General features: G+C 41.7%; 1 protein-coding gene across 2 annotated transcripts in view; it reads right to left on the minus strand.

Annotated features, from left to right (window-relative positions):
• The window catches only part of esf1 (ESF1, nucleolar pre-rRNA processing protein, homolog (S. cerevisiae)), a 74,618-nt gene extending 60,115 nt beyond the window's left edge, over positions 1-14,503 (minus strand). The window contains exons 1-4 of one of the 2 annotated variants that reach the window (XM_072581516.1): positions 14,390-14,503; positions 9,331-10,082; positions 1,729-2,027; positions 1,438-1,551 (exon numbers count right to left, since the gene is read on the minus strand). In XM_072581516.1, coding sequence (XP_072437617.1) covers positions 1,438-1,551; positions 1,729-2,027; positions 9,331-10,054 — 1,137 coding nt within the window. In that variant the 5' untranslated portion in view covers positions 10,055-10,082; positions 14,390-14,503. Of the gene's footprint in view, positions 1-1,437; positions 1,552-1,728; positions 2,028-9,330; positions 10,083-14,323; positions 14,357-14,389 lie in introns of those variants that run through there. The other variant, XM_072581517.1, reaches the window with a different exon arrangement.
• Positions 14,504-14,601: the final 98 nt, after the last annotated feature.

Genomic DNA, 14,601 nt, shown 5'->3' on the forward strand with positions numbered 1-14,601 from the left:
GTTTCAAATCCATCCATGGCCTCACCCTTTCTTTTCTCTGTCCCACGTACCTCAGAGACACGCACTCCTCTAATGGCATCCTAACCATCCCCAATGTTAATCGGTCTGTTACTGGTAGCCATGCCTCCTTTTTCCTAAGCCCTAAGATTTGAATTCCTTCCATAAACCTCTTCATTCTCTACATGTTGGTCCTTTAACACACTTCTTAAAACTTAACTCTGACCAAGCTTTTCAGTACCCGCCTTAGTATCTCTTTATGCAATTTGATGTCATATTGTGTTTTTTAATTCTTCTCTGAAGCACATTTCATTTCACTGAAGGCCCTTTAGAAATATACTGCTTACTAAAGATCCATTTTGCCAAATGTTTTTGTCTTGAATCCATCAGGATAAATTGCAAGAATTTATGTTTTCAAGGAGTTAGATATGACTCTTGTGGATAAAGGGATTAAGGCTTACACAGGGAGGATGAGATTAGGATATTGAGCTTGATGTTCCCTGATCGTTTTAAATGGCAGAGCAGGCTCAAGCGGTCAAATGGCCTACCTCCTTCATAATGTCCAACCTTGAATTAGAGATGTACAGCATGGAAACAGACCCTTTCGTCCAACTCATCCAACCCGATCTAGTCCCACCTGCCAGCACCCAGCCCATATCCCTCCAAACCCTTCCTATTCATATACCCATCCAAATGCCTCTTAAATGTTGCAATTGTACCAGCCTCTACCACATCTTCTGGCAGCTCATTCCATACACGTACCACCCTCTGCATGAAAAAGTTGCCCTGTAGGTCTCTTTTATATCTTTCCCCTCTCACCCTAAACCTATGCCCTCTAGTTCTGGACTCCCCGACCCCAGGGAAAAGATTTTGCCTATTTATACTATTCATGCCTCAATTTTGTAAACCTCTGTAAGGTCACCCCTCAGCCGCCCACGCTCCGGGGAAAACAGCCCCAGCCTGTTCAGCCTCTCCCTATAGCTCAAACCCTCCAACCCTGGCAACATCCTTGTAAATCTTTTCTGAACCCTTTCAAATTTCACAACATCTTTCCGATAGGAAGGAGACCAGAATTGCACACAATATTCCAATGGTGGCCTAACCAATGTCCTGTACAGCCGCAACATGACCTCCCAACTCCTGCACTCAATACTCTGACCAATAAAGGAAAGCATACCAAACGCTTTCTTCACTATCCTATCTACCTGCGACTCCACTTTCAAGGAATGGCCTGTTCCTGCTCCTAACCAGTGTGCTCAAGTTGTATTGCTCTTGTTGTCCATGTATCTGTGTTATATGAGGGGCTAGGGGTGGAGAGGGAGAGGGGGGTGAGAGGGGAGGCGGAGGGGGAAAGAGACAGGGAGAGAGAAAAAGTGGGAGAGATAGGCAGTTTAAAAAACTAGGTGGTAAAAAAACATGGAAAAGTTTTCAAATGCTCACCTTCACAGACAAGATAGCACCTCCTTTGGGGATGAAGGAAGTGAACAATACCAATAGGTCCTTTGCCTTTATTTTATCCCAATCTATGTTGCAAACTGCTAATCGTCGAGTGATCTGAGGTAAAACAGGATGTGTTATTGGAATCTTGTGAAAATACACCCCCTGCCCAACTTTGCAAACCATTTCAATGAAAGTTAATAATTTAATAATAAGATAGGATCCTAAAATGTTTATATTTTTACTTAAGACCTGGACGATCAAATGGGAAAAAAAAACAATTGTGTGATGTACCGTATCTGCACGTGGAGCATCCTTGGCTAACTCGCCCCATTCATGTTCAATTTCTGGAAGCTTTGACGATAGATCATCAAAATAGTCATCATCATCAGAGCTTGTTTCAATATTCCCTCTACCCCTGGCTAAGTCAGGACCACTGTCGCTGTCATCCTCAGATAATTCCTCATCATCTTCACTGTCTCTGGTTTCTTCACTTTCCTCCTCCTGACTCTGGTGACCCGATCCTGTAGATCTTGCTTCAAACGAGCTGCCTTCACTCTGATTGCTGTCACTTTCGTGGCTGTCACTGCTTTCTGAAATGCAAAAACAATTACATCGGTATTTTCATTTCTTAAAAGGCAAGGATCTGTCTTCCAAACAACCATCTATAAAAACAAAATGGTGAGATGACATCCTTCGTGGAGCAGTTGAAAAAAATAGGAAGCGCACAGGAAAGAGTCAAGATTTCAGGTCTGTACTCTTCAGCAGATCTTTTTCCAAGGTTATTCACCTCAAACTTTGATTGTAGTATTCAAGGGTGCCAATTGGTGCACCCCTGTTTCTTTCAGGATGCCAGTATTTGAAAAACTTTACGTTTTATTTGTATTGGTTGGGTCCCATTCCTTTCAAAACAGCTGATGCAAAGATATAAAAATACTTTTAAAAATTAAGCAGCTCACAGAGAATTCAATTAACATTCCTCAAGTCTGATTTAATCCCTCATGTTTATGGATGAAATAGTTTTTTTGCCATGAGCTTTTGTTTTCCACAATAATCTTTGATATGGCACTTTATCAAAGCCTTCTGGAAATTTGTTCCACAGCACATCTTACTTCCTCAAAAGAACTACAAAGAAATGGTCAAACATGATTTTCCGTTCACAAAATAATGAGAACATAAGGATGAAAATTTAGGAGACATGGTTAGTATGTTTGCAGTTAACACCACAATTGGTGGTATAGTGAACAGTGAAGAAGGTTATCCAAGATGTCAAAGGGATCTGATCAATTGGGTCAATGGGCTGAGGATTGGCAGATGGAGTTTAGTTTGGATAATTGCAAGGTATTGCATTTGTTTAAAAAAAAAACAAGGGCAGTACTTATACAATTAAGAGTACGGGCCTGAGTAGCATTGTAGAACAGATAGACTGAGGGGTTCAGGTATATAATTCATTGAAACTTGAGTAACAGGTAGACAGAATGGCTAAGATGTCATTTAGCATGCTTGCTTTCATTGCTCAGACCTTTGAATATAGGGGTTGGGACTTCATGTCGAGGTTGGTCACGATGTTGGTGAAGCCTCTTCTGGAGTACCGTGTGCAGTTATTGTTGCTCTTTTATAGGAAGGATATTATTAAACTGGACAGGGTTCAGAAATGATTTACCAAGATGTCACCAAAAGTAGAGGGTTTCAGTTACAAAAATAGACTGGGACATTTTTCACAGGAGCATTGCAGGTTGAGGGTGACCTTATAGAAGTTTAAAAAATCATTAGGGCATAGATAAGGTGAATAACAAAGGACTTTTCCCGAGAAGTCCCCTCGTAGTGTGGAAGTTCAAAACTGGGGACATTTTTAAGGTGACAGGAGAAAGTTCGACAAAGGACAGAAGCGGCAACTTTTCTTTTTTACACCGATAATGGTTTGTGTGTGGAACAAACTGCCAGAGGAAGTGGTGGATGCAGGTACAGTTACAATATTTCAAAAACATTTGGATAAGTATATAATAGGAAAGGTTGGGAGGGATATGGGCCAAATGCAGACAAGTGGGACGAGTATTGTTTGGGATTACGGTCGGTGTGGACGCGGTAGACCCAAGGGTCTATTTACATTCTGTATGACTCCATAAAACTGTAACATATATTTTACCTTTTGGAACTATAAACTGAAATGGAAATTGTATTGCTAAAAAATTTGAAATACTAGGAGAGATTTACAACTTGGAAAAAAATCAGGTCGTGCACATTTTTAGGCTGTGTGAGAGAACGTTGCTTTTCGATGCATCAAGGAGATAGGTTGAGACAGAGTGGCATCAAGAGTCTTTGAGTGAATGAAATTCTGTTTGTTACAAAGCTGAAAGCACAAGGGCAGCTAGAGAAATCCAGAGCTTGTGAAATGAACATCTCTCTCTCTCATCCTTTCTCTATGTGGGGAAAGACAAAAACAAAGCAAGCTTGAAATAGAACTCTACCAAGAAATGACCTAGATCTGAAAGATTATCTATCAAAGTGAAGAACAATGACCACCTTAAAGACAGCAGCATGTTATAACAAATGGAACTGCGTGAGACAGTGTAATTCATCCATGAAATCTGTTCTGATCTCTGGAATTTTATTTATTCTCTCTATATTATTTTCTACTTGTAATATCAGCATCAAACCATCTGCCTTTTGTCTGTTTTAATTATGAATGAGTATGTAGGTATTCTGGAATTTTAAAGGGGCATAGTTTAAGTTGCATAGTAGTAAATTAAAAATCCTTTCTTTGTTAAAATTAACTGTGTTACAACAAATAATTATTTTATTTTAAAATGAAAGCTGGTGTGAATTGTTTTTGTCCTGAACTGCAGTAAGGTGGGTAAATTGGTCATCTTGATGAAAATTAAATGAGGAGATAGAGAGGATTGCAAATGCTAGAGGGTCAGAATCAATAAAAGTGTGGTGCTGGAAAAGCACAGCAGGTCAGGCAGCATCCGAGAAGCAGGTGAATCAATGTTTCGGGCAGGACCCTTCATCAGGGCTGGGGAAGGGGAAGTAGGCTGAGAAATATGTTTGCGGAGGGAGGGAGGGAGGAAAACATCTTCAAGGTGGGCATCCTTGGAAGGGTCTTTCACTGTATGGTGAGCAGCAACTAGGAGTTGATGAGGACTGCCGATGCTGGGGGATTAACATGGTGTGAAAGCAGAGCTGGCTCAGGTGATTTGCAAATTAGATTAAAGGATGGGTCAACAGAGATGCAGTGACAAACATTTAAGGAGATATTTCAGAACACGCATGACAGATACATTGCAAGGAGTAATTTTATACATTTTGTCATGGCTTGGGGAACTGTGGGGCACAATTATCAGTACACTCTTCCCAGTTACATCATGACAAAAGCGATTTTGACTGCAATATTAGCAAAAGCTTAGTTAAGTGCCCAGCTATTACTTTGTAAATAGTAGCTTCTATCATTTCCCCTATGATCGTTGTTAAGCTAACTGCCCTGTTCTTCCTGCTTTCTTTCTCTTCCACTTTTTGAATAAAGGAGTTACATTATCTTCCAATCTAATGGGTCCTTCCTGAATCTAGGGAGTTCTGAAAAACTGAAATTAATGCATCAACTATCTCATTGGTCACTTAGTTTCTGAACTGAGAATGAAGTTCATTGGGATTAACCAATTTATCAGCTGCAGCTCCAACAATTCACTTCCATGTAGATTGTAATTTTCCTGAGGTCCTTCCTCCCTTCCACTTCCTGACTTATGTCTTCACTGCAGAAGATACATGTAGAATATCTGTCCAATTCAGCTGCCAACTCATTACTTTTCATCATTAATTCTTCAGACTTCCTTCCTTCAGGACAAATGCTCACTTTGTTAACTTATTTTTTTTAAAACATCTACAGCAACTTTCATTATCTTCTTTTTACTTACACATAGTTTTCTCTCCTATTCTAATCTTTGCCTTTTTATTAATTTTTAAAATCAATCTTTACTATTTTTAGAGATTGTCCAATATTGTGGCCCACCCACTATCTGCCTTTACATAACTATATGCTTTGTCTTTTAATTTGATACTACCTTTAAGGTTTCTGCTTAATTATGGGTAGTGGGTTTGTCCTTTGGAATTTATCTTACTCCTTGAAATGTATTTAATGTATATATTCTGAAATATCCCTTTAAATGTTTGTCACCACATCTCTGTTTAAATCTAATCTACTTTCAAGCCAAGTTAATTGCCCTTATTTTTTGAACTCCTCTCTCACTCAAACTGCATGTTAAATTCAATCATGTTGTTGATTGCTACCTTGTGTTGTCTTTACTGTGAGATCATGAATTAATCTTATCTCATTACATAATACCAGGTCAGGTATAGCCAGCTCTCTAGAAGGCTGCAGAACAAAACTAGTGTGAAAACATTCCATGAATTCCTCATCTAGGCTACCCTTGAACATCTGATTTTACTAATCCATGTGTAGATTGAAATGTCTAGCAATTTCTTTTTTTATGCTGTATCTGACTGTGTAGCCCATGCACCACTCCCACAAGTGACTTACAGAAACAGACCCTTCGGTCCAATTCGTCCATGCCGAACAGATATCCCAACCCAATCCAGTCCCACTTGCCAGCATCTGGCCCACATCCCGCTGAACCCTTCCTATTCATGTACCCATCTAGATATATTTTCAATGTTGCAATTGTACTAGCCTCCACTAGTTCCTCCGGCAGCTCATTCCATATACGCACCACTCTCTGCGTGAAAAAGTTGCCCCTCGGACCTCTTTTATATCTTTCCCCTCTCATCCTAAACCTATGCCTTCTAGTTCTGGACGCTCCCACCCCAGGGAAAAGACTTCATCTATTTAACCTATCCATGCTCCTCATGATTTTATAAAACTCTATGAGGTCACCCCTCAGCCTCCGATGTTCCAGGGTAAACAGCCCAGGTCTATTCAACCTCTCCCTATAGCTCAAATCCTCCAACCCTGGCAATATCCTTGTAAATCTTTTCTGAACCCTTTCAGGTTTTACAACATCCTTCCAATAGGAAGGAGACCAGAATTGCACACAATATTCCAACAGTGGCCTAACCAGTGTCCTGTACAGCCGCAACATGATCTCCCAATTCCTATAATCAAAACTTTAGCCAATATAGGAAAGCATTCCAAATGCCTTCTTCACTATCGGATCTACCTGCAACTTCACTTTCAAGGAACTATGAAACTGCACTCCAACCTTGTTCTTTGTTCAGCAACACTCCCTTGGACCTTACCATTAAGTGTATAAGTCCTTCTAAGATTTGCTTTCCCAAACTGCAACACTTAGCATTTAGCTAAATTAAACTCCATCTGCTACTCCTCAGCCCATTGACCCATCTGATCAAGATCCCGTTGGAATCTGAGGTACCTTCTTCGCTGTCCACTACACCTTCAATTTTGGTGTCATCTGCAAACTTACTAAGGATACCTGCCATGTTCATATCCAAATCATGTATATAAATGATGAAAAGTAGTGGACCCAGCACCAATCCTTGTGTCACTCTACTGGTCACAGGCCTCCAGTCTGAAAAACAACCCTCCACCATCACCCTCTGTCTTCTACCTTCGAGTCAGTTCTGTATCCAAATGGCTAGTTCTCCCTGCATTCTACGAGATCTAACCTTGCTAATCAGTCTACCACGGGGAACCTTGTCAAACGCCTTACTGAAGTCCATATAGATCACGCCCACCATTCTGCCCTCATCAATCCTCTTTGTTACTTCTTCAAAAAACCCAATCAAGTACGTGAGACATGATTTCCCACGCACAAAGCCATGTTGCGTATCCTTAATCAGTCCTTGCCTTTCCAAATATATCTAAATCCTGTCCCTCAGGATTCCTTCCAACAGCTTGCCCACCCCTGAGGTCAGGCTCACCGGTCCATTATCCCCTGGCTTGTCCTTACCACCTTTCTTAAATAATGGTACCACATTAGCCAACCTCCAGTCTTTCCTGCACCTCACCAGTGACTATCAACAATACAACTATCTCAGCAAGGGGCCTGGCAATCACCTCCCCAGCTTCCCACGGAGTTCTAGGGTAAATCCGATCAGATCCTGGGGATTTATCCACCCTCATGCATTTCAAGACATCCAGCACTTCTTGCCTTTATTATTTCTCATCCCTACCCAAGCCATTTTGATATTCTGCCACTCAACTTAGGTTGTCTCTTTCCATTATGTTAAATTGAACTAACTAACAGAGCCACCCCTCCATCTTTTCCTTCTGGTCTTTTCTAAAGGTCCTGTACCCTTCAATGTTTGGGTTCCAATCCATGTCATCCTGCAGCCCTGTCTCTGTAATGGCTATCAAATCATATTTATTTATTTCTATTTACATTCCTATTTTAAATGCTCTGTGCAGTCAGACACAGAATTTTCAGTTTCATTTTATCCTCTTTTTGTAACTTATCAACGTATTTGTTGCTTTACTCTTATATTTGTACTCTCTCTCCCTCCTTGTCACAGTCTGTTTAACATTTCTTGTGTTAATACAATTCTCATTTGCCTTGCTTGTATACCTTCCCAAATTTGATACTTGCTGCCATCAATTTAGTTTATAATTCTCTTGCCTCCCTAGTTGTTCAGCATACATGAACACTGGCTGCAGCATGGTTCAGATGCAGGCTATTGCAAATGCACAGATCTAAATGTATCTGTACACTCAATTAACTCTGGCCTCTTGTACCAAAGTTGAAGGCGACACCTATATGCAGTTGCCAGATACATTTGTAGAAAAACTTCCTGCTCTTCTTCAAACACTGTCCAAAAACCTTTTGTGTCTGTGAAGGCACAGAAATGTTGGTACCTCCAACAATGCCACACTCACTTAACACGGCATTGGATTGTTAGGTTGGCATATGGACTGAGCTCAGTAGTGACGTATGGTCTGAGCTCAGTAGTGAGGCATGAACTCACAACATTCTCATTCACAGTAATGAGTGCGACCAACTCAATCAAGCTTAAACCTGTAATGAGATCTCAAAAATTATCATAAAGCTGTCAACAAGAAACTTGATGTCCAAAGTTGATTCAAGGATGCTAACAGTTAAGCATAATTTAAGATTCAAACTGGTGTCACACCAGAATAATAACTGGACATGAAGGGTTGAATTGTGAGGACAGACTGCCCAAATCAGGGTAGTGTTCCTTGGATCAAGGTTTTCAAGATATTAATGGGAACAGACTGGGTGGATTGAGAGAAAACATTTCTGCTAATTGGGGACACTAGGATTAAGGGGCAGAGTGGACAAGTGGGAGCTGTATTTTTCAGCACGGAAATGAAGAAACACTTCCACACACACAAAGGGGGGAACGAATTTGGAACTCCCTTCTACTCATAGCTAATGATGCTGTATCAGTTATTAATTTTGAAATCTAACCTGGCAAATTTGTGTTCACCAAATTATACACAATATAGGGCAGAAAGCAGGTCTTCAGTTGCAGATTAGCCTTGTTCTCATTGGCTGGTGGAACAGGATCCAGGTGAGTAGTTCTTACATCCTGTTCCTATGCACAAAACTATCCAAAATCAATAATAAAGGCAGAGAACGTGAATAAACAAATAAATTGAACAGGTGCAATGGACATTCCGGGCCGAGTGTGGGGTGCTGGAACAGCACAGCAGGTCAGGCAGCATTCAAGGGGCAGGAGAATCAACGTTTTGGGTATAAGCACAGGAAAGGGCTGATGAAGGGCTTTTGCCCGAAATGTTGATTCTCCTGCCCCTCGAATGCTGCCTGACCTTCTGTGCTTTTCCAGCACAACACTTTCGACTCTGATCTCTAGCATCTGCAGTCCTCACTTTCTACCTGCAATTGAGATTCCCACTGGATCCAGCACAGTCAGAGGAAAAGTGATAATTTCAGGAAAGTCACATACCATATTCAATTTCATGCTCTGAAGAACTCCAACTTATCAAACTCCTTTCTTGATTTTCTCGATTCCTTGCTTCTAATTGTTTCCCCATATCTTGATTTATGTTGAAATTTTTCTTCGGCTGTTTCTTATGTTTGAATGTGAATTTCTCCTGTTTTGCACTTATCTGCTCCATCTCTTCATCACTGCTTTCAGCACCATCATCTTTAATTATACCCATCTCATCGGCAGGTCCTTTAAGCTTTTCCTGTTTAACTGGTGTCTTGGTAGACTCTTCAACGTGATTGTTGTTCAACTTTTCAGTTTCCAGGTCCTGCCTTGCCGCCTTATCCACATCAGATTTCAAAAACATCCCCTGCTTTCCCTTCTTTTTGTCCAATGCGGTGCCTTTTGCATCTTTCTTGGGACCATCCTTTCCTCCCTGTTTCAGATTTTTCTTAACCTTCCCCCTTCTTTTCTCCTTCACGTTTTCACTTTCTCCTAGGTCAGAGTCCTCGGAATCCAAGTCATAAAATCGCTTCAGGTCCTCTGTGGTGCTGTGGTTGATTGGTCTTCCTCGCTTGTCCACTGTGTAATTCAGTTTGAACTTCTTATCATGAAACATCCCCTGAAATCTCTTATCAATCTTGATCTTACGTTCCTTGTCAGGCATCTCCCAGAACCTGGGGTCAGTCATCACCTGACTGAAACGTCCATCGTTCATGATTTCCTGGGATCTTGACACCATTTTCACTCAATTTTCTGACTTGATAAAACTGCAACAACAAAAATACAACTTTCAATGAATCAAATATCTCAGGGAAAATAAAGCAAGTTGAAATATCAAAAGTGAAGCGGTTACATTTTGCTCCAGAGACAGAGACTTTCTGAACTACAATTTACATAAATACAAACATACAGATCAGGAGCAGAAGGTCATTCGTGTCCTCGAGCCTACTCCACCATTCAATAAGATTATGGCTGATCTGATTGTAACCTCAAATCCGGATTCCCCCCTATCCCGGATTACCTTTCGCCCCATAAAAACCGAAAGAACTGCGGATGCTATAAATCAGAGACAAAAACAGAAATTGCTGTAAAAGCTCAGCAGGTCTGGGCGGAAAGCAATCAGAGTTAACATTTTAGATTGAGTGACCCTTCAGTTCTGACTCAGCCAGACCTACTGAGCTTTTCCAGAAATTTCTATTTTTGTTTCTAACCTTTCACTCCCTTGCTTAACATCTACCTACATTTACCTTAAAAATACTCAAGGACTCTGTTTCCTTTGTCATTTCAGAAAGAGACCACGATCCTTAGTGAGAACTGATTTCACTGATCTGTTTTAAATGGGTCACCCCAATCATTTGAGCAGTCATTGAGGAATAAACATATTTTGCTTTACCCTCACAGCACCTTCTAATGAAATCCCAACTAAGGACAGGCAATCTACTACCAAGCCTTTATACATGCAGTCCCTTGACAATTGCTTATGAAGGGCTTATGCCCAAAATGTCGATTCTCCTGCTCCTCAGATGCTGCCTGACCTGCTATGTTTTTCCAGCATCACAATTTCGACAATATCAAATAGTTGGCAACAATGATCTTATTTGCATTAAGCTCTACATGGCCACAGTGCCTGTTAATTAAATCTGGAACCTGCCTTGTGTAAAATCACTGTTGTTAGCTTGTCCTCCCACCAGTTAGACCTTGAATTCTAGGATTGAACAGCTATTGCTGAGGTCCACTTTGCAGTATTTCAAACGTCCACAATGCCCAGAAGCAGCTCTGCCGTGGCTGTGATAGTTATAAGAAGATTACTGTGGAAAACTCCACAGAAATATTCCCAAAAAGACGTCTTGTTGATGAATGCCCCACTGATCTATATGGGCAGACAAAAATAACTGCCTATTGATATACAAAAAGCACTGTTTGTCAACTGTTGCTTTGAAAACCATATATTTCCAATTTTGGGCAAATAGTAACAGATATGTTGGAAACACTCAGCAGGTCAGGCAGCATCAGTGAACAGAGAAACACAACTCGCCAGTTTTAATAAAAGATCGTCAAATTAATAACTCTTTCTCTCATTATCAATGTTACCTGACCTGCTGAAAGTTTGCCAATGCTTATAGTATTTATTGGCTTTTTGTGCTGTAAATCATTGGCTGTAACAACATTTAATGGTTTCTCTGTCACTGAATAAATTATTCAGTTAATTCTGTAGTGTAAAAGTATGATTGTCATTAGTGAGTTTTGCGAGGTCATTGTCATTGCCAAATCATGAATTGCTTGGTTTACTTTCAATATTTCTCTCATGATCCTTATGAGATGCAGGTATCGACCGTTATTGTTTCATTATTCATTAACAGGATGAGGGAGTCACTGGCCAGGCAGAATTCATTGCCCATCCCTAATTGCCCAAAGGGCATTTGAGAGTCAACCCCATTGTTGTGGGTCTGGATTCACATGAAGGCCAGACCAGGTAAGGATGGCAGACTTCCTTGCCTAGAGGACATTAACAAACCAGATAGGTTTTTCCCAATAAGTGGCAATGGATTTATAGTAGATTAGATTAGATTACATTACAACGTGGGAACACGCCCTTCGGCTCAACAAGTCCACACCAACCCGCCGAAGCGCAACCCACCCATACCCCTACATTTACCCCTTCACCTAACACTACGGGCAATTTAGCATGGCCAATTCACCTGACCTGCACATCTTTGGACTGTGGGAGGAAACTGGAGCACCCGGAGGAAACCCACGCAGGCATAGGGAGAACGTGCAAACTCCACACAGTCAGTCAGTCGCCTGAGGTGGGAAATGAACCCAGGTCTCAGGCGCTGTGAGGCAGCAGTGCCGATTGATATACAAAAAGCACTGTATGTCAACTGTTGCTTTGAAAACCATATATGCCACCGTGCCGCCCACAAGTCATTAGATTCTTAATTCCAAATTATACAAAATATAGGGCAGAAAGCAGGTGTTCAGTTCCAGATATTCTTGGGATTCGAACCCAGGTCCCCAGAATATTATCTGGGTCTCTGGGTTAACAGTGCAGTGACAATATCACTAGGCCATCATATCCCCTCTATCCAACTCTGCCTTAGCTTATCTATGTATACCCTCACGTATGCTTTCTCTACCTCCAGACCTAATTGTTCCCAATGCACTCCTGATCAACGTTCCAGCTTCCCCTTGCTTGTTGTTGGTAGCTGCTCCTACCAGATCTGCTATCAACAGTATATTGTGATCATCCACCCGACACCAGACTCACTCATCTGCAATCACTCTATTCCATCCATCAGCTAACTATGTCTCGCTAATGCCGCTTTCTGCTGCCCTCCATATTGCCCTCAAATAGAGAGCTCAATGTTTGTTTCAGATTTCCAGCACCCACAGCATTTTGCTTTTATTTTTGGCTATCTCAACAATTCTTTTAATTTCTAAATCTCACCTACCATCTTCTGTTATTATTTATCCAAGATGTGATGGTACCAGTGTTGGACTGGGGTGGGTGGACAAAGTCAGAAATCACACAACATGAGGTTATAGTCCAACAAGCGTATTTGAACTCTCAAGCTTTCAGAGCGCTGCTCCTTCATCAGGTTGGACTATAACCTGGTGTCGTGCAACTTCTGAAATTATATATCCAAAACAGACTTACCAATATTCCAGCATGACACCACCCACTTCAACCTTCGTTCTAGTTTCTAACTTTAAGGTCATCCAAAATTCTACTCCTACATCCATATTGTTGTGTTATGTCTGAAGGTGAGTCTTTCAGTACACCTTTATTTCACAAGTGACCTTAGAGTATAACGATCTTGTAGTTCATATTACCCCAGGATCATTTGAACCAGAGGATTCTACTGGAAGCATGTCCCTATGTTATAATTAATACCTTAATTTTGTCCATTTATGTGTGAATGTAACGTTTCTACATAATGTTTGACCTACAGGGAGAGGCTGAATAGGCTGGGGCTTTATTTTCCCTGGAGCACTGTAGGCTGGGGTTGGGGGGGGGGGGGTGACCTATATAAAATCATGAGGGGCATGGATAGGATAAACAGCCAAGGTCTTTTCCTCAAGGACTCCAAAACTAGAGGGCAAAGGTGAGAGGGGAAAGATTTAAAAAAGGACGCGAGAGGTAACTTTTTCATGCAGAGGGTGGTGCATGTACAGAATGAGCTGCCAGAGGAAGTGGTGGAGGTTGGTACAATTACAACATTTAAAAGGTATCTGGATGGGGACATGAATTGGAAGGTTTTAGAGAAACATGGATCAAATGCTGGCAAATGGGACTGGGACAGTTTAGGATTTCTAGTCAGCATTTACAAGTTGGACCAAAGGGTCAGTTTCTGTCCTGTTAGACTCTACGATAGTTGTAATAAATGTCTGTTGGATTCTTCAACATCATCAGATCCACACTCACATCGTTATATTGCAGAGGATAATGTAAGCATTGCCACATCAGGCTGAGGGCTAAACTGATATACCCATACGACATAGGACCCCATCATACCTGCTCCAGCATTCAATGAATGCATGTCCGATCCAATACCCCTCAGCAGGTCTTATTCTCCCAACTCAAACATCAATTTCTAAACCTTCCTCAATCACATCACCTCCCAAATTCCATGCTCTCTTTCACTACTGTCGAGATTTTTCCTCTACGTCCGTAGAGGATGGAAACAAGCCCTTCGTTCCAACTAGTCTATGTCAACCAGGTTCCCTGGTATGAACTAGGCCCACTTACCTTTGTTTAACCCATATCCCTCTAACCTTTCACATCCACAATCCTTTAAATGTTGGGACTGCATCTACCACTTGGTCTCAAACTCCACCCATTTACTCTTACTGATCACCCTGGGTGGTGAACCTCCACAGTTAAACACAGAAGGCCTAGGATAGCAATACCACCATTAGCAGCACTAGAGTTTAATTATATCCTGCCGCCGCCGCCCCCAGTTGGATTCGAACCCGCCACCCCAGTTTCACCAGGCGCTGACAGTACCGCTCGGCCAAGGGAAGGGTATAGTCGCTGGGCGACCAGCTGTGTCCCCATATCGCGTGTACCCACCTCAGATCCGCGTGCAACCCCAGGCCAGTGTCCCCTCACCCTTCACCTCCACCCGGGGCGTGCTCAAGCTTACGGCACCTCTTCCACCGTGGCGAGGAGAGAGGGGGGGAGTGATTAGTTTCCAGCTCCGCTCAACCTCTTCCGACAGCGACCGCCGTTCTCCCTGAAAACCCCCACTTCCCCCTCCTATCCGGGGTGAATGGTTCGGTCGG

This window comes from Chiloscyllium punctatum, chromosome 11, assembly GCF_047496795.1.
Source record: "Chiloscyllium punctatum isolate Juve2018m chromosome 11, sChiPun1.3, whole genome shotgun sequence".
NCBI lineage: Eukaryota > Metazoa > Chordata > Chondrichthyes > Orectolobiformes > Hemiscylliidae > Chiloscyllium > Chiloscyllium punctatum.